At 35.5% G+C, this 20,307-nt stretch overlaps 3 protein-coding genes across 6 annotated transcripts; 1 reads left to right on the top strand and 2 right to left on the bottom strand.

Moving 5' to 3' along the window:
* Positions 1-688: 688 nt before the first annotated feature.
* On the top strand, positions 689-2,491 carry LOC123225761 (60S ribosomal protein L36-3-like). 2 transcript variants are annotated; one of them, XM_044649982.1, is made up of 4 exons: positions 689-807; positions 1,403-1,507; positions 1,911-2,110; positions 2,298-2,491. In XM_044649982.1, exons 2-4 carry the CDS (start codon positions 1,406-1,408, stop codon positions 2,326-2,328), a joined length of 333 nt encoding a protein of 110 aa, XP_044505917.1. In that variant the 5' UTR covers positions 689-807; positions 1,403-1,405; the 3' UTR covers positions 2,329-2,491. The 2 variants fall into 2 exon arrangements, with proteins under 2 accessions (XP_044505917.1, XP_044505916.1); XM_044649981.1 differs by having other exon boundaries at positions 723-807; positions 1,354-1,507.
* Positions 2,492-4,077: 1,586 nt separating this feature from the next.
* On the bottom strand, positions 4,078-9,565 carry LOC123225759. Of its 3 annotated transcripts, XM_044649975.1 has the most exons (11): positions 9,168-9,564; positions 8,703-8,789; positions 8,451-8,591; positions 7,561-8,237; positions 7,330-7,418; positions 7,074-7,177; positions 6,877-6,967; positions 6,258-6,333; positions 5,989-6,103; positions 5,363-5,894; positions 4,078-4,804 (listed from the first exon to the last, which is right to left on the bottom strand). In XM_044649975.1, exons 1-11 carry the CDS (start codon positions 9,448-9,450, stop codon positions 4,312-4,314), a joined length of 2,688 nt encoding a protein of 895 aa, XP_044505910.1. In that variant the 5' UTR covers positions 9,451-9,564; the 3' UTR covers positions 4,078-4,311. The 3 variants fall into 3 exon arrangements, with proteins under 3 accessions (XP_044505910.1, XP_044505909.1, XP_044505912.1); XM_044649974.1 differs by having other exon boundaries at positions 7,561-8,591; positions 9,168-9,565; XM_044649977.1 differs by having other exon boundaries at positions 7,561-8,591; positions 8,703-8,800; positions 9,168-9,310.
* Positions 9,566-10,907: 1,342 nt separating this feature from the next.
* Positions 10,908-19,256, bottom strand: LOC123226594 (cleavage and polyadenylation specificity factor subunit 2). Its single transcript, XM_044651142.1, has 18 exons — positions 18,919-19,256; positions 18,673-18,841; positions 18,149-18,245; positions 17,947-18,073; positions 17,745-17,857; positions 17,509-17,603; positions 17,270-17,421; positions 16,994-17,051; positions 16,802-16,909; positions 15,823-16,075; positions 15,177-15,361; positions 14,225-14,314; positions 13,349-13,447; positions 12,642-12,773; positions 12,508-12,552; positions 12,251-12,418; positions 11,310-11,387; positions 10,908-11,176 (listed from the first exon to the last, which is right to left on the bottom strand). Exons 1-18 carry the CDS (start codon positions 19,065-19,067, stop codon positions 11,075-11,077), a joined length of 2,220 nt encoding a protein of 739 aa, XP_044507077.1. The 5' UTR covers positions 19,068-19,256; the 3' UTR covers positions 10,908-11,074.
* Between the last annotated feature and the right edge of the window lie 1,051 nt (positions 19,257-20,307).

Genomic DNA, 20,307 nt, shown 5'->3' on the forward strand with positions numbered 1-20,307 from the left:
ATTTGCTGCTTACTTACCGCCCAGTCATTGTCCTAGTTCCCTGCATTCTGTCCTCTCCCAATATGTCCTAAGATCTCTGGTTTTTCCTCCTGCCGGCAATCTGTCTAGTAGGATCTGCTTCTTTAATTGGTCTTCAGCTTTGTTTGGCCCCCAGCTGCAGCTCCAGAGCCTCCCCTTGTTGCCGCACCTCACTCTTTGTTCCAGGTTTAATTTCCAGTTGCTCATAACCTCCTGCAGGTGTTGCATTGTTCCTGCCCTGGTCTGCAGAATCAGCCCAAGTCTTCTGCTGGTTTGGCAAAATACTGGTTCCACAACTAGATTACTCCACTTTCAGCTGCCCAATTTTCTGTTTGTTCAGCCTGTGAAGAATTTTCTCCTTGGATGATTTGCCCAACATTGCTTTGACTCCCACGTCTTTTTGCTTGCTTCCCTCTTGAGTTCCAGGCCAGATTTTGCAGCAGTTTTTTGCTGCAGCCCCTGCTTCTGTCCTGGGCGTCTGGTTCGCCGCCTTTGCTGCTGTGATTTCGGCAGTCTACCGAAGGCCCAGCATCTCTGCTTCATCTCGTTCTTCCCTTGCCCTTTTATGAAAATTGCAATTGGGCTTTTTGTTTATTGGGCCCAATTATTTAATTCGGTAATCCAGCTCACAATGTTGTGACTAAAACGCTGCGTTTCAATCAAGACAAACTAAAATACCCTTGAGGTTGTCACATTTATCCTCTTAGTTTCCTATAAAAGCACCACAATGCCGAAACCCTAGTTTTTCTTCTGTCAGGTCTTCGCAGCTCAGCTCAGGCTCGTCTAGAGGTACCATCTTTTCCTCTTATTCTGTGTGGTTCTCTAGATCGTTTCTCTATGAAGCTGACTTGGCTATTAGTTGATGAAAACGCAAGCAATACTGAATTGCTTGGTCTGTCTCTAGCTTTCTTCATTTGTGTTCTCTTTTTTTAAGGGTAATTTTAGTTACTTCGTATTGCTTTTGCTATACTTTGTGCACTCATGAATAGTTCGTTTGCTACTGGGTCTGGTGTTACAACATAGAGTCAGGCACGGTTATAAAATCCCATTTCAGTTCTGTTATCAGTTTAGCCGAAAATTCAATGATTACAGGGAAATGCGTTTATATTGGTTGAGGAAGCGAACAGGGGAATGTATTTAACTTACAGTATTTATTTTGGACAGACGCAGTTATGTTATGTTAAAAGGATTTAATAAAAGTTAGGAGGTTCTTATAAATAATTATATCTCTGTACTTAAAATGATAACAATGATTTTAGGTATTTGATTTGGGTGACAATATTTGAACGGAAAGGGCTGAAATGCATGTTTATGTTTTGTTTTCTGGGTGTTAAGAATTCGGTGCTCTTGGGACATAATTTGGCTGGCGTTTATGTGTTGGCAGGTAATGGCTCCAAAACAGCCAAATACTGGTCTCTTTGTAGGGTTAAACAAAGGTCATATTGTGACCAAGAAGGAATTGCCTCCATGCCCGTCTGATCGTAAAGGGGTAAGTTTTTTATGTCCCAAGATATTTATAGCAGTCTTTGGTTCAAATATTGGCAAATGTACTTTCTTTTTTCTTGTACCCCATCTAGTGATCTGCGAACCAGTCGTTCTCATAATTTTGGTGTTCTTTATAAACATTAGTATTCTTTACCTTTAGAGAGAAGTGTTTGTATTGGCATTCAACAACAATCAAACCGTTATTTAATTTTTCTAGGGATTCCATGATTCCTTTGTATTGTATCTTTTTCAGGGATGGTTTGCAGTGTCATCTTCATATTAGCTTTTCAATTTGCAATTTTAGGTTTATCTTGCTGTTATGTTAAAACCTTAGGACTTCCTTCAAATTTGCAAGTGAAAAATGCTCATGTTCAAAGTGGTCACCATGTACCGTTATTTTCATGCAGAAATCAAGCAAAAGGGTCCACTTTGTGAGGAATGTAATCAGGGAAGTTGCTGGTTTTGCACCATATGAGAAGAGGATCACTGAGCTTTTGAAAGTTGGAAAGGACAAGCGAGCATTGAAGGTTGCTAAAAGAAAGTTGGGTACCCACAAGAGGGCAAAGAAGAAGCGTGAAGAGATGTCTAGTGTTCTCCGCAAGATGAGGTAATGTTCAAGTGGATACTGTTTTTATGTATGTTTTAATGTTTTATTGGCATTGAAATGTTCCTAAAACTGGTATACGCCATTGTATCGAATTATGTTTATGAGATGAAATATGGTTGGTTTTTTAAAAGCTAGGATTTCTTTCTAGACAATCTTTAACTCCTTTCTCTATGAATTTTCACTGCAGGGCAACCGGAGGTGGAGATAAGAAGAAGTAAGCTTGACTTCTGACTTCATCATAGATAGATGAGTTTGTTTATCTTATGCTGTTTTTCGATTACTCTAGAACATATTGAAAGCATTAAAACGTTTATTCTGCTGTGGCATTTTTTTTGTTTGGAGAAATATTTAGTTATCTGATTTCAATTCTTTGTTGCTTAATTATATTTTCCAGAGTTTTTTCACCTTTTTTAATGCTGAATACTACGATTCTCACCCTCTGGAATAGTAACAGAACCTATAATTCTTTTGTCTATCTACGTAGATTACATTCCCTTAATAAGTAAACATAAATACTTAAGAAACTATACAGACTTTGATGAGTTCAAACAAGACTCTCATTGCGAATTCGTAATTGGTTTGAGATTGATGAGTAGATATTAAAATCTAGTTTGAAAACAATCTTATTTTTAAATTTGAATGTTTGGCTTGGTTTGAACTTACAAAGAGTCCAAATCATCGAATTCTAGAGTCAGTGAATGGTCAGTAATTTTCTCAATTACTGGTAGGAAGAATGTTTGGGTTGGTTCTGGATGAATGTTTGGATAAGCTCAATTGCTTGAACTAATGAACCCTTAAAGCGAAATATTAACTCTCTTTGAATAAGGGAACCTACCAACATCACAAATCTTGCTTCAAACAGGTTAATTAACCATGAGCTTGAAGTAGGATTTGTTATGTTGGTAGGTTTCTATCATTCATCATTCCAAATATCCTCATTCAACGCATTTGGGGAAGGAAGCACAGCTTCTTCAAATTGATAAATGATCGAATCAAGAAGCAATATATTGACAGGCTGCATCGGTGTTGGTGTAATCTAACACTGCCTAGTCCATATCTAGGCGGTACACATAAGAGCAAGTAAAGATAAAAATAGTAATTTTGGTCTGACTTTAAGAGTTTTGACCCTCTTTTTACTCTAATCGAGAAAAGATTTTTTAAAAGAAACGGGAAAAGGATTGGAGACTAAAAAATTCTATATATATTATCTTTTTGTCTCGTTCCTATTTCTTTATATTAATAAATTTATTTAAAATATTATCATATTTTTATAATTTTAAATTATTTATATTTTTTAAATTTATTTAAATTTTTGTTGTATATATTAAAATAGTTAATATATTATTTTTTTGACATTTGAAATAATAAATTAGTTTTACTTTTACTTAATTTTGTTATTTAATATATGAGAAGAAGATTTTATTTTACAAATATATAAAAAGCATTTTTCTACACGGAAAGGGGTCAAAGAATCATTTTTATTCTCATAATGAGGACACACCGAGCATAGAAATTAATATTTCTAACAGAAACGAGAACGGGGATTTAGATCTTTACCTCATCCCTCCTCGTTGCCATTCCTATGTAAAGATCAGTTTAGGTTTTGATAGCTATATTTTAGTAAGAAATATTGGGGAATTTAAATGTCATACTGTCCTGCTTAGTTTTAAGTTGCAACATACCCGATGTTCTAATTTTAAAACCCGGACCAGGTTTTAACCCAATTAAATGCCTCAATCGGACACTGATCAAACCGATAAACTACTTAAATAAACTTTAAACTAATATTAAAAAAAAATTATATTTATTCATTACATACAAAATTTGAATTATAATAAATCAAAATTGAATTGGATTTGATACCCGTGTCAACATTCAACTGCGAGGTGCCAGATTTAAATCCTAACAATTGCAAAAACTAAAAAGAAAATAAAAATCAATTTTTACACCACATCAACATGACCGGATTTCACAAAATTGAACATTTAACTCGGTTTGAAGTGATTTCCATAGAATTTAAGACAAGATTTTTCTCCTTGCCTAAGAGCTCATTAAACGGCCCCTACTCATCAGTTACAACTACAAAACTGAGCAAAAATTGGCCAGATTTATGAATAGATATTACACTTCCGGCTTCTCAGCTGCAATTGCCGGCACAAAAACTTATTGGTGCTCTAGAAAAGGAAAACAAAGAGGACAACTTACGTTTTGAACCTCTGAGTGAGTTTCTCGACGCCTTCTCTACATTCTCCGGCTACCCGCTTTGCACCTTCAGTGACAGCTAATTTAAATTCTGCAGTGCTTTGCTGCAAGTTGTGTACTGATCCCTTCGCTTTCAAGATGGCTGCATCTTTTAATTCTTCAGCTCTTGTACCAGCCTTTGAGACCCACTCCTTTACAACTGAAATAAAGAGAAGTACCTTCTGAATGACCTTATTAATAATTTCTTTAGATTTCCCTCTAACCTCATCTGCCAATGCCTTGAGCTTGTCCACCAGATTCTGAGCCCTGTTGACACTTCCTTCAACAGAGAATTGCTCACCAGCGCTAAGCCATGTAACTCCACCAGCACTCTCTTCACGGAGGTCACTGTCAACTACTACTTTAATGCCATGTTTCTCCCACCGATCTCTTGCTTCCTCCAGGGCTTTTGCCTGCTCCCTTGCTCTTTTAGCCTCATCCTCAGCCCAAGCCCTGCATTTGGAGAAAATAAGAAAATGCTAATGAATAGGATGTGATGGTTTTAAAAGAATTGATATGACAAATAATTTGGCCATGTACAACATTCGTCATTTTAGGTTATAGAGAAATACATTGCAGGTTTAAATTTAACCAGTCTCTGGTCAAAATATTGGTAATCATATAATAAGAACAAAAAATATGAGCTTCAGTAATTAAAAAGAGTTAGATATGCAAGCTGTGCCAAGGTTTAGTCATTTCCACAAGTAGGACAGAGGAGTTAAAATTGTTGTAAAATTGACAAAACACAGTTAAGTGCAAAGGCTTACCTCTAAGAATTCACCATTCTCACACTCTATAAACTTGCATAACTATAAACATCTAAACATAAGTATTATCTCTCTCTTTAATTTATTAATTTCATGAGGAAGTAAAAGGCATATATGTATATGTGGCACATCTTTTCTTCATCTTAAACACATCAAGAACTCACTTTAGGTTCATATCATAGCATCAAAGAAAATGCTAACTGTATATAACTGCTTCCAGCAAATAAAATCATTTTTTACTTACCTAGCCATAGACAAGGCTTTCCGCTCAACCTCAAGCTCATATTGTAACCTGGCAATCTCCTGGTTTTCATTCTCTGCTTCTATTCTAAGTTTGTTAATTCTTTTCTTTTCATATGACATCTCTACCTTGTTACTCATAAGGCTCTCCAACTGCTCCTCCACTTCACGCCGCAACTTTGACAGAATTTCCATTTCTGATTCAATAGCAGCACGCTCCTTCGTCAAGGCAATTCTATCCCCCTCTCTCTCAGCTTTCAACCTTTCCAGTTCCTTTCTTGCCTCTTCAGCCATTTTGTCCACAGCATCGATCTTGCTCCTTTCCATGGAAAGCTCCTTCTCAAAACTTGCATTGATATCCTTCTCAACTTCAGCTACCAAGGCATTATGTGCAGAAACTGCATTCTCTGCTGCAGATTCTGCTTCAATTCGTGCAAGCTCATCACTAACTATGTCAGAAGCCTCGCCAATTGCAAGGGCAACAGCAGCTTGGGCTTTTGTGACAGGTTTATTTGGCTGGAAGAGTCTTGTGCAACCTTTTTTCAAATGAGAAAAAAAAGAAGGCGTATTAGACATAAAAATTTGAGATACAAACTGAAAAAAAATAGATCATCAGTGAATGCCACTGACCAAAAGCAAGTGCTATTATTCCCTGTTCTCCAGCAGACAAATCAGCCACAAGTGCAGGCCATGCATCTGGGTTTATTTTATCAATATCAATAAAACCAGAAAGTTGGTGTAGGATCTGCACATGACATTGCAGGAAATACAATTGCAAGATCTATCATTGCACTTTTTTTTTTTTTTTTTGTGGTAAGAAAATCTATCATTACATTCGGAACTATGCAAAAGAAATGTAGCTGAAACTTTAAACCAGGCAAAGCCATATAAAATAAAACCTTTCTGTCAGCTTCTGGGAGTTGTCTTTTCTCAAGGGCCATCTTCCAACTAACAAGATCCTGCCGTGATAATGGGCTGCAGTACAGAAGAGTTTATAACTATTAAATGGAAGCAGTCCTGGCGAAATACAACACATAGTAAGTTCATATCTGAAAGACCTAAAAAATGGCAAACTTGACATATATCACATTCTTATTTTTTATTTATTCATTATTTTATTCTTCTCCAAGTGAAGGAATTAGCATTAACATGCATTACCCAGCCTCCACATCATGCCTACAAGGTTTTGGTCACCATTCAGAAAATTTGTACCAATACCATTAAGGATATGAAAAATCACAAAGAACATCATACATGATATAATGAATATTGAACAGGTCCAGATACTCAGAAAAATAAAAATAAATAAATAATTTCAGTAATCAATTTCAATAGTAATGGATTTAGATTAACCATGGAAAGCTAATTGAGTAGCATTAGGTAGAGCAATAGAACCAGTAATGTAAACATTATTTTCTGCCATGAAATTGTAGCAACAGCAAGGAAGATTGGCATTCAAGGAATCCAACAATCTAATCAAACGCACAGAATTATATTGCAGATCATTGGCCAAATCACCTTTCAGGAGAGAAGCAGAGTGGGCCAGGATCTTCATTAAACAAATCACGTTGAGAAAGCCTGCTTGAGATAAGCCCTGCTTCCGCCAAGCCTGAAACATCAATCAAGCTCATTAAGATGCAACAAAGCAGTATACAATAACTGGTATGCTATCAACAATAATTATAGACCAAAATCAAGATACTAATAATGCTTACCTTGAATTGATGAAAAATCAGGGTCTTCAGGTGTAACGTCATCAAATGCAAGTTCTGTAACATTGTCTATATACATTGCGGGATACACTTTTGAAACTGTATTCCTGCAAGTAAATGAACAACTATCGGATCACAAAATTCTGAACTTATGATTTTTGTATTGCTATTCAAATACAAACAATGTGCATCTAGCATTTGCTAATCCTAAAGAATTCCTGAAACCACATCCAACCATTCAGAGGAAGGACGAACGTACCTAGAAAGAGCACTACTTGCAGACACCAACCAACGAGCATACTCTCGACGAGTGCAAAGATCGGTGGGTTGAGCACCAGACTCAATAACCTGAATAGAAATATTTTCATTATTGATAAAACTCTTAACAACAATAATTTTGACCATAGAATTCAATTAGGGCATAATGTAAATGAGGACACTGCCTTGTTAGATAGTTAAAACAAATCATATACACAAACTAAGAAAGTACCTTCAACACTTGCAGTGCTGCTAATGCTTGCCCTTGAACCTGATCAACGACTGCAGGAACCAAAACCTTCCCAGGGAGCACCTGTAGAGCTGCAGAAACTACAGATGGAGCAGGTATACCAGCAGGGGAGAAGCAACTCCTAGTAGCTGGTACAGTATTTGACCTGATTTCATTAGTTTCATTTTGTTGATATGTCTCTTTTTCATTTGAAAATGGATTGGCAGATTCTGACACAGATGTTGTTCTGGAAGACCTAATCTCACTGAGGTTATGAGATTCCAGGGAAGAATTGTTTCTTTCACCTGAGATTTGTACCTTTTTGCTGAGTTCAAGATTTTCCATGGATGAAGGTGAGGATACAGCTTCCATAGGATCTTTGGCCACTATCTCGGGGTTTAAAAATGTGCCTGAACCGACTGATATATTCACAGCCACAGGCTCAGTGGGTACATGAGCAATGGTAGCAGAAGTGGGATACGAAGAAACATTGGAAATATTTGATCCAGGCAACCCTTCCAGATGATCACTGCCAGGGTCGGTTGGATTAAAAAAGTTGGTTTCTTCAAAATTTGCAAGGGTGTCTTTACTGATTTCAGAAGTTGATTCGAGTAAACATGCATCAGGGCTATCATCTGAATATTTAAGACTAAGGGCACTTAAGGAACCGCCAACATTATCTGGTTCAAACAATTTCATTGCATCAAATGCAACTGATGTGTCATAGAAAGCTGATTCATGTTGCAAATTCTCTTGAATGGAAGTATTATCAAAAAAATGAACGGCACTAGATGCATAATTGACATCGTCTACCGGCAGTATTTGATCATTGTTGGCAATTTTAGTTTCACTGGGAGCTTCATTATATTCAGAAGGAGGAACATTATTTGTACCTGTTTTGTTTTCCACACTATTATCATCTAGCTTCGTATCACGCTCCCCGTCTCCATCCTCATCAACTTTAACTTTCTCATTATTGGAGGCCAATGAAACTTCCTGCTGAGTTGTCAAGGCTTCCATTTCCGGTTTAACCCCTGTGTTCAAGAATATATATAAATCATAAGTGCAAGAAAACAACATGGTGGATATACTTAAGCACTCAGCAAATTTTATTTCAAAAAGAGCAAGAAGAGGCCACAACTTACTGGAAGTACTCCGCTTGCTTAGAGACAATGTGGCAAAGGTAAGCCCCGCAAGCAGAACTACTCCAGCGATGCCGGTACCCACCATCCCTGAAAGCAAACTACTTTGAAAGTGTTATTAGACTAATATAAAAACCAACCTTATCATCATCATCATCTACTCGCCGATTCGAAAAAAAAAAAAAAAAAAAAACTTTATCATCATCTAACTCCGCCCAATCATGAACTTTCCAGCCATATTGAAGTCAACGAAGCGTTAGCATACATAACACAATGACATTACTGTAATTTAGCATAGAAAGTAGTTAACAATTCAAGAAAAGCACTAAATATACATTCAATTCGTTAAGCTTTCAAAGATCAATCGGGACGCTCGAACTGCATTTCGCATATTATATTAAACTAACGTGACCAGAAAATTTGAGCCGAGAAAAAAAAAAAAAAGGCAAAAGAGATCCTTCCTCATACCTCCAAGCCATTTCTTTCTCTGCGATTCAAGTGATTCTTCACCATCATCGGCCGAACCGGACCACCCGGAAAAGGCATCGCTCGATGATTTCGACTCGATCCGTGTCTTTCCATAAAGACGCCATTTACCGCTCGGCGAATAGCAGAGAAGGCGAACGGGATGATTAAGGTTCTTGAAACGACAGCGAATAAGAATTGTAGTGGAATTTCGGCAATTCCTGCAATTGAGAGACAGCCGCAGCTGGGGAGAGGTGGGAGAGCACAAGGCAGTCGTAGAAGCCATTGAAAAGGGTACGATTTGGTTGAATTGAAATTCAAGGATGGTTGAGAAATGAAGAAGAAATCTAGGCTGGCGTTTTGCTCGGAGTTTTTCTCTTCTTTTTTAATTTTTTGTGGCTGAAAAATTGCCTGATGTTTTAAATATTAAAAATACAAAAAAAGAAATTAAAATGAATAGTGTCTGATAAATGACACTTCTGCCAACAATTGACTAAAAATATCTGCTTCTGTAACCTCAACTATCGTTTTCTATTTGCTTTAGGCCTACTATATTTGCGACACGAGTTTGATAAAAGTAGTGTAAATTTGAATCTAATTATTCCGAGCAAGTTGATAGATGTGGCTTGTATAAGACCAAATAATATATTTTATTTACAAGTTTGAGCTTGAACCCTAATTTAATCTCGAATTTTTCCGAAACAAAAACATACCACCTCTAAGTTATTCAGTTTTACTTCAAAAATATGTAATTTAATATAACATTAAAATGATATCATTTTACTGATAAAATCGATGTGAAATATTGTCATTTCACTTTAACAAATTTTGTCTTGAGCTAAAGCTCGACTTTGAACTTAACAATATAGTGTCAAACTTAATAGAATCAAATTCACGTCATTCATCAAATATTGATCTCAAACTCAACCAACCATCCTCGAGATCCAACAAACTTGAGCTCCAAAGCCAACTCGTCTCTTTTTTAAACGAGCCAAACTTAAATATAGCCAAGCTCGTATTCAACTCAATTCGAATCTAGATATGAATGCAACGGATTTTACACCCTCTATGTTTGATGGATCTATACAAACTTTTCATATTCAAGGGTGAGACATCTCATTTCATCAAAGTTTGGGTGGGACATAGTGGTTCCGCCTCACAATAGCTTGTCCTTGTACCTAGTAATTGCACATGTGATTTAATTGTAATTGCACATGTGACTTGCCGTTGGTCCCATTTAATCAATTACTTTGCCTTCCTATCCATACAAACTCCAACAAATGAAAACAAGGAACTCATACAAGAATACCGGTCTTACTTTATCATTGGCAGAAATTTTAAGAACAAAAAAACAAAAATCGTTCAAATTAAAGTCCAAAAATTGTATGTTAAATGCTCTGATCCTTTACCAGGTAAAAGAAATATGCTATGCCGTACCACAGTTTTGAAACCTGGTCTGCCTGGTTTGACTGGAACCTGATGGCTGGTCCGGGTGAAGTTTCAATAGTGTTTAAGCCATTGAACATGGCACGGTTCATCAACCAATCCGCTGACATCTTTGGGTCCCAAGAATTAGCAGCATGCAATGCACCAATAGACCACAATTCTATTTGGGTATATATTTTAAATATATATGTATATCAATAATTCTTACATCTCGCCTAGGAAAGACCCAGACCAGCGTCTTGACTGACTCAAAGCCCGGTTTAAGTCTAAAATATTGTCCCATACTTGAAAGGACTATTTGCATAAAATGAAATTTTTATATCAGCTCAAAAGGTGTCAGAACTATGGAATGACCCGTATAAAAGTGAGGTAAACAAATCACCAGAAATGAAATTGTACATTTTGCTCCAGTTACAATCAGAAATAGATGAGCATGCGAAACTGCTTAGGTGCCATTCTTCATGTTATAGCAAATAAAACTGTGAATACAGATACTCACGAATCTTGTAGTAGTCTTCACATAAGGGGCCTTCAATCACAATCTGCTGGGTACCAGAACCTCCACCCTGCATAATGGAAACATAAAAAAACCATAGTAATTTTCTGCAACAATTAATATTTCATGCATGATTGCTTCCCACAAAGTTCAACTGGAAAAAATGAAAAGAAAATAACACGTCAAAGTGGAATTACTCTCACCTTCTGGCCTGCAGTCCCGATCTTGCGTATTGTGACATACTCACCACATCGCAAAGCTCCACCAAGGGCAAATTCTACCTGTAAAAGATATAACACTCTTTTAAGTTATGATCACAAGATTTTGTGGACTATGGTTCATAAAGTTATGATCATCTTTTCATATTATAACACGGTGATCGTATGGTGAGAAAGAAAATAATGTAGCAAGTCAAATATTAATGATAAATATGAGTTGTAAACCAAATAAATGACAATCATTAGAGTGGTAAATCTTCAATGAACTCAAATTTGAGATGGCAATGGGATGGATTCCCAATGCCAGGAAATGTGCACGCAAAGATGCATATACAATCTTACACAGAGGTCCAGAGGGCCAAAAAGACATGCAACCTCTGTGCAAATTCTGTAGTAAGGTAGACATGTACACATATCTGCATGCAAATATCATACACATGGATGGCATCATTTAGTTTCTGATTCAGTTTTTGAGCAAGATGAGGTGCCGATAATAACCTCATTCACTTGGTCTTACAACACTGAAGTAGTTTCTTCATTGAGCTAGCCAAGCAATCAATAAAAGAACTAGCAGTTAGGCAGAGACTATGTAATCTCCAGGACCTTATCAGGATGCAATCACCTTGGAAGAGGAAAAGCCATGGGAATGCAGATGATCTGCAACCACATACAGAACATGCCAAAGTGAAAAGTGTGTGATTTTCCTTTTTGTTTTTAAGCCCGAGTTAAATAATTTTTGACCTAGTATTGGTGTGTTGCATCGCCAATTACTATCACAGTAAACTTAAAAGAGGGTTTGAATAAGAAACATACGATAAGGGCAAAAACAGAAAAGATGGAAAACAAATGTCAGTCACAATTAACCACATAATTTTCATTAATTTTCTTCAACAAAAAATTATTTCAGTGTGTTGTTCGAAAAGTACCTGGATACCCTTACTGCTGAGAAAAGACTTAAAATCAGCCATTTTTAGATCACCAACAAGCACCGATTTATGTGGTGGAGGGGAGGTTGAGATTGGTAATAAAGACAGCATGCCACTCTCTGTCTTCCCTACTTCAGCATCAACCCAAGCTATTTCATGATCTCCCAACTGAAATTGTAATATTACAAGGCATTAGAGGAAGATGATTTATGTGATATCATTAAGCATCACAATCTATGAGTTGCTGTAACACTTGCCTTCTTAAAGAGCACATTACTCATCAACTTCTCAGAAAGTTGTACCTAAGTGTCATGTAAAGAACAAAATGAATCTTACTTCAGGAAACATTAATCCACAGAAAAAAAAAAATCAAAATGAAACCAAATTATACCTTATAAGCACATAAATCAGAGGTGACATCAATTGTTTCTTCAATTTGTGGAGTATAAACATGAGGGCAAACATGCTTCAAGCAGTTTTGTTTCAAATGCTCAGTCGCCTCTGCTGATCCGTGTACCAAAACCTTGAAGGAAAAAAACAAATGCCATAAACTTCAGAATTATACTCAACACACATGCAAATTCTGGAAAAGCTCTGATGTTTCACTAAGGCTAATAAATTGATTGCTTGGAAGATCAGATTTAATGTTAATAAAAGAAGTGGTGATGCCTAAGACTCAAGGGCACTCACCAAGGGGGCACCTAAGAACTGACTAAACTAATATGCTTCTAAAGAAAAATGGTTATTTTCTTATTTTGCAATGTCCAATTTCCTGATATGATCCATTCTTGACATGCCCAACTCAGTGGTAAAACTACTCACGATTCATTACTAACAGAAAAGTCATAAACCAAAAGTAGCTTTAATCATACAGAGCAATGATGTGTCAAAACTGCCACAGAATGAGGTGAAAATAAATTAGCACATGCAGAAGCCATTTAAATGATTAATTGTGGCTTAAACTGACAAGATGTGCAAAAAAAAAAAAAGAAAAAAAGAATCCCCCGCCAAAAGGAACATTATAGCACACAAAAACATCATATCCACAGCCTTAGCACTAGTAAAGGAAAGATGACAAGCACAAAGAAAAACCCGTACAAGCTTCAAAGGGGCCACATGAGCAAGTATTGTTTTGATTGAGCGGCCATCAGCACGCCCCTCATAGTCCATATAAATCAACGAACACTTCACTTGTACCTGACCACCAATGTAGAAAACAGGTTTAGAAAAGAGCAAAATTTATGCCAGATTGCACCTGGACCTGCTTTTTAAAAAAAAAGATAAAGCTACAAAACTATTACAGTAAGAATTATAGATAGATCCAACAGAAGACACAAATCTGCTTAAAACTGATGGTAGAACTGCTAATATAAATTCATTGATTCCATTTCCATTTCAGCACAAATAATAAATTGAAATTAAGATGTAATCCTGAAACCTCTGATTAGTATTCAATAGAATACAAATTTTTGGGTTGACTAAGGTTTAAACTTAAATCTTGGATCCAGTTAAGCATGTCGGTTATGCTTGATTATTGAAAAAAATACAATATGTCGTTAGAAAAAAAACACACAAAAGAAGTTAGTCTGAGTTCACCAACCACAGATATTACAAGAACCAACAGAAATTGTTCGCTACAGCATAAACCAGTTTAAAATTTCCTCACCCCTAGTGCCTCATATTCAATTAAAAAATAGAATAAGATAGAGAACAAAAAAAGAAAAGAGACATTATCAGTAGGAAAAATCACCGACCCTTAACTGAAATCAGTTAATGAAAGAAGGACCTCATTTATATGATATTTTCAGTTAAACGATTGTTTGCTGAATTAATATGGAAATGATCAACATAATATTGGAAATTTGTCAAACAAAACCATCGAAAACATCTAATGCTCCACAAGTTATGTGATCTTGGAATAAAAAGGGGTGAAATAGCACTTTCTAGCGTAGCTTGAAGCAGAATTCAACTTACAGTCAGTTCATTTGATACAACTTTTGAAGGCTTTGTATCAAGGATCAAACTAGCAGAACCTTCATCAAGCTTTCCATCCATATCCCCAACCTGAGAACGAAGATGAACTACTAGATGAGATAGCAACCAACCACATTGCTAAATTATGGATGTATGTAAAAGTCAATAATTGTGTCATTCAAATCTTTCAGTATTAATGAAACAAAGAAAATATAGATATTATTTTCATAAATTTGTAGAACATAAAGAAATATAATGAATGCTGAAAAGTTTCAATTGAGAAACTAAAAGAAATAAACCCTTCAAGTGCAAACAAAATTCATACAAATATCAATAATTTTATCCATTCTAAGGAAAAATTAAAACATTACAAAAGAAGCAAATAGCACAAAGTCCACCTTAAAGTAGCAAACTTTTTTACTACAGTATTCCAATATCTCTGAGCAGAGATACAATCAATTAAATTAGATAACGAATTTACTCCATGCTATAACGAATTTAACTCCATGCTAGTTATCTTTCCAACACTTCACACTTCCCTTTAAGAAACTTTTTTTAACAATACATTTGAACATCATTTATATTATAATTTGCTAATGTCAACACAAGTTGTGAAGCACAATTAACAAGGACTACGTAGTCTTCATTTTGACTTTACATGTAATGGTTTCATAGTAATGATCTAGTATTAAGAAAAGCTTCCATAGCATCATGCAAAAATATAACAAGGTAACATTTCTAGCTGTTACAGAATATTTTACATATAACAGGTGCTGTAATACTTTTGTAATGACATACTTTTAATTAGTTTTCACAAAATTTATCCATTCTACAATGACTGATAATAACTAGTGAATATAGAATTTAAAGGTGGAAATGGCAAAGCAATCATTTCAGCTAGAGAAAAATCACAAAGAAACAAAGAGGTAAAAATATCAATATGAACACTTACAGTCATTGCTGCCTGATCCATGTCTTGATCATTAATCACATAATCATCAGGATTTATGACTTCACCAAAATCATCCCACTCAAATGTATTTTCATAGAATGGAAACATTGGGGCAACACTGGTGGATGGAGGAACAAATCCATCAATTAATATGTCCTTGTACGCACCCCCAGGAGGATCAACCACTGCAAATCACAATGAGAATACTTTAGATCATGCTCTACATGCTGACATTTACATCAAGTGACAGCCAAGAATAACTTTTAAGGAAGATTATAACTCATGCCCCTACTTTTGGCTGAAAGGCAAAGAGGTACTTGTGGTTTCAAAAATTATTACAATGTCTCTATTTTGTGACTGTTAGTTTAATTTGGCATTTGACACATTCAAAATCCCTAAATATCATATCTATACTCCATAGGAAAAGCAATAACAAAAACACCAAAATTCAGAAAAGCAAAAAACTACTCCATAACTATAATACTATCTTTCAACACAAAATTTCACAAAATAATCCTTCACCTTTCCAGTGGTCATGTTCTTTTACATGTAATGTAGGATTTTAAATGGATCAGAGGCATCATAAACAGAATTGAAACTTGAAAACTCATCAAACAATAAAAAGTCAGAAAATGGATAAACTTACCATCTAGAGGAGTGTGTGCATTGTCAGCATCAATGATCATCGGGTCACTCAAATTGTTATCAGGCCCATGACATGCTTTAGATTCTTCCTCTTTGATGAGACTGGCTTTCAGAGCTTCTTCCTTTTTCAATCGGTTTTGCTCTTCTTCATAAGCAATCAATTCCTCTCCAACCAAAGGAACCCTCCTAGACATGTTGACTTTAACAGCTTTTGGTGGTGGATCCGCCTGAAGCATGCGGGCTAAACTACCAAACTGCATTCAAAGCGCAAGAGATTGTACATTGATACACAGAAAAGTTCCAAATAGCAATTAAAAAGACATTGATTTATTCAATGCTGCCATAGAATCATTCTATAAAAGGGGTAGAAAAAAATAAGTCCCACCATTCAAATAATATTATAGAAAAAATTCCTTTTTCTTTTCAGGAAAGATAAGAAATAGAGTGAATATGTGGCCAAGTGGTTGACTGATTCCATAACAAGCTTAAATAATGCTAAGGAAGGAGATGATTGTTGCCACTGCTAAAAGAAAAAATAAAATGGACATTGCTGCATACTGGATTTGATGCAAAAGAACTGAATAGACAGCAATTAATTTTTTATTTTATATATTTGTATCATCTAAAATAGTAATACAAAACTGAGTAAACAGCATCTTAAACATGGTTTGAAGATCAAGAGAAGAGTTGGTGTAGTACAAGATGAAGAATTCTAAACCAACAAACAGCACATTAAGTATCCACTGAGGAGTTAAATGCTAGTTGCTACTAATCTCATTGAAATACAACCAACAAAATTTTTAATAGCTTCAGTGAATGTGGATAATGATACGTAAATTCTCAGCTTCAGACATATAACATAGCAGGAGATCAAGCATGAAAACTTTTTAAATACATCAGAACCCCAAAAGGAAAAAACTTAGCAGGCAAATGCAATACATATATAGCTAGTAGAACATCATATAACCTTGGGAGCATACCTGGCCTCTTTCAGTAAAAAGAACAAGATTCTTAGCATCACTTGCCCATTCAACAAATATATCATGAGAAAAACCGGCTTCCAAACTGGCCATGGATGCTAGGACAACCTAAATAACATATAACAAATCAAAATCATAAAAAATAACAAGTTGAGACATAATCCACTTGCTAAAGTGTATAGAAAAATCAACCTTGGGACCATCAGGAGCTTTATCAAGTTCACTCTTGTTAATCAGAAGGGTGACATGCCTGCAAATGAAGATACAAATTCCCAGTAAGGAACTATTCCTTAAGATTAGCAATTACATTGTATACTTCACAAATTCGAATGAACCAATCTACAACTAAGTATGCATTTAGATTGTATTGCGATAAAAGAATTGACAATCTAAGTTAGAAAAAAATTAAAACAACATAAAGTACAATAGTATACCATAAAAGAAAGAAAAATAAACAGGACTACATACTTCAGAAGAAAAGCATTGTCACGTGACGTTTCAAAGGACTTTGTTATGGAATCACCCATCCACTCCAGAAAACTCTTGATATAATCAATTGTGCTTGATGCAACATATGTGAGGAAGAAAATGGGATAGTTCAAGGAATTTTCTTGCCAGTACTGCAATTTTCATAAAGAATTAACTTTTATAATCATGAAATAGTTAACCAGACTTACAAAACTGCCATCCCTATTCCTACTACTCACATCTTCCAAAATCAAGAGAAGTTCCAGTACTCGCCCAGCAGTGTCCACAGGTAGTAATACATTCCCACCAGCTCTTAGAGTTTTTGAAATAGTATCTAAAACAAATGGAGACAATGACATGAAAATCTTTGAACTAAATTTTGAGGCACACATTCTTGTATGCATGTGCAATCATAGGAGGAAAAAAGAAAAATAGAGCTGTTAACAATAATATCCAACACCACATAATAATATACCTTGAAAAATCTCTCTTTGCTGCCTGGGAGGTTGATTGTTCAAAGCATTGTAGGCATCCGTTATTAGAACTGCAGGCCGAACAAAAGATTCTAGAACAGTTCCATTCAAATGCCTGAGACAAAGGCACACCAAGAAATAGGATTGGCACAAAATTAAATTTATGCAAAGCATTTTGATTGAGGTGATCAGGAAGGTGTATACTTTTCCTTGCGACGGTTATAGTCAACAGCATATATAACATCTTCTCCATCCTTAGTAATTTTCCACACAGTTCCTCCAAGGAGATGCCCAGCCACATGAGGAGCAATCACAATCCCCTCTCCTTTCCCTAATAACAATCACAATTACAAGCTTAAATAAATTAATTAATGAATCAATAGCCAATATTTGCAGAAAATGTTACCAGACAGATGGTAATTCTGAGAGTAGGTTAGCCTTGTCACATTTTGGAAAGCAGAGTCAATATCATCCAACGTAAACAACTCAAACTCCGAGACTTGCTGCAAAGGAAAATGTAGAATTCCTGTAAACAAAACTCTCCCAGTGGATAGGCCTGGTTATGAACCAAGCCGAGCACAAACACCCCTAGCCAGAGTTCAGCTCAAACAAAAAATAAGACAGCTCAAGTTTGGCTTGAGTTCATTGAGCCAAAGTTAAAGGTAGCTTGAGTTTGATTAGATCCCTAAGTCTGAATTTTGAAACTTGGCTCGATAGCTCAAAATCATGGTTTGAGTTTATGGTTCATTGAACCTAACAATACCCAAAACAATCTCAGGCTCGCAAGCCAAACTCTCGGTTTCAAAAACGTGTTGGCCATCCTGGTGCGAGCTCTATCTAAACAAATTCGGGAGTCGAGCGCAGGGCCCAGCCCCACCAGTGGAAACAAAAAGACATAGAGAATGCAAGAAGTAGAATTATAGCAATTACCCTCCGGGCAAGGTACTGATCGTACATAGTGAGAAGACCTAATCTGTGGACAGGCTCAGTAGAAAAAACCGGAGCGGAGAGGCCGAGTTGCTTCATGGCATAAGGGAGAGCTCCCAAGTGAAGCGTATCTGAATGAGAAAGAAGCACCGCATCTACAGTGGACGCTACCCTGAATAAAAGTGCGTAATTATTTATAAAAATAAAAAAATAATAAATTAGAACGGAATGAAGGATCGAGAGAAGTACTTGGAAAGAGGTTGAAGGAGAGAAGGATCGAAATGGTCGTTCCATCCACAATCGATTAAGAAGTTGAAGCCGTCTATTGAGACTAAGTAAGATAATGGATTCTCGTTAAACACTCCGCATAATGGAGTTACCTGCACTGATGTTCCCATTTTCTGAAACTGCTACACACGACACGAACTCCTCCGCTTTCTTTTGAGTCGGAATTTTAGTAGTGAAGCAGAAGAGTGCAACGATGCCGTTTTTAGTGTCACTGTTGAAAAAACGGAGAGTCTCGGAGACACTACATCGGTTCGGGTCAGGGTTTTATACGAACCGGTCCAATCCGAATACGCCTCTCATGGAACTTTTCACAATTCTCGTAAGCATTACAGATAACAAAAAGGCTTCCAGTTCAAATAAATGACGTAGTTTGTCAGGTTAATTGAAAATTATTAATTTATATTTTCATAAATATTGAAATTAAAATATAAAAAAAATTATTTGCAACTGAAAGTAGATTTTTCAAAAATAAAATTATAAAATAGAAAAGTGCAAGAAGTTTACTTGACTGGCATTTTATAATAGGCCAAATGTCTTATTTCAATGTAAAGTTTATTATTTTCTTAAATTCTTATTCATTATTTTATAAATATTTAAATATTTAGTTATGAGATATTAAAATTAATTAAATTTATTAGTTTAAAATTTTTATCTTATTTTCTTTCTTAAATTTTAAAAACTAATTATTTCTTTTTAAGTTAATATTAAAAAAGTAACATTTTTCTCTTTAGGATTTAGTTTTTATTTTTCGATGGTCTCTCCCTCTAACAATTTCTCTCTCTCTCTCGTTGGCCCTTCATAGTTCCTCACAAAAGCATTGCTTTGTCTAGGAATTTGTTGCACAGGTCTTTCTAGTTTACATAGTAACTGGAGGGAGAGATGAGGAGAGAAAGATCGTCGAAAAAAGAGAAAGCCTCAGAAGGAAAAAGATGCTAGAGATGGCACTAGAGAAAGAAAACTAAAACCTAGAGAGGAAAATATATTTTTTTTAAACTTGGTACGAGAAAAAATTATTAATTTTTAGAGAGAAAAAATAAAATTTTAATTTATTTTTAATATTATTGATTAAATAATAATTTTATCTTTAAAATTAATAAATTTAATAATTTATAAATGAGAATTTAGATTTTTTAAGAATAAGGAATGAAAACTTGAAAAAGATAAATTTTGGGTGGGAATAAGTCCTTTGGCCTTTATAATACCACTGATGCCAGAGCAGTTACCACTCAGGTTTGATCAAGACACGGACTTTCTGATCAATAAAATTAAAGTATCAATTAAGCACAATCTGAATATTAATATTGATGTGTGATGAGACATTTGATGGTTCAAAAGGCCAAAGGCCAAATG

Source organism: Mangifera indica, chromosome 9 (genome assembly GCF_011075055.1).
Source record: "Mangifera indica cultivar Alphonso chromosome 9, CATAS_Mindica_2.1, whole genome shotgun sequence".
NCBI classification, from domain to species: domain Eukaryota; kingdom Viridiplantae; phylum Streptophyta; class Magnoliopsida; order Sapindales; family Anacardiaceae; genus Mangifera; species Mangifera indica.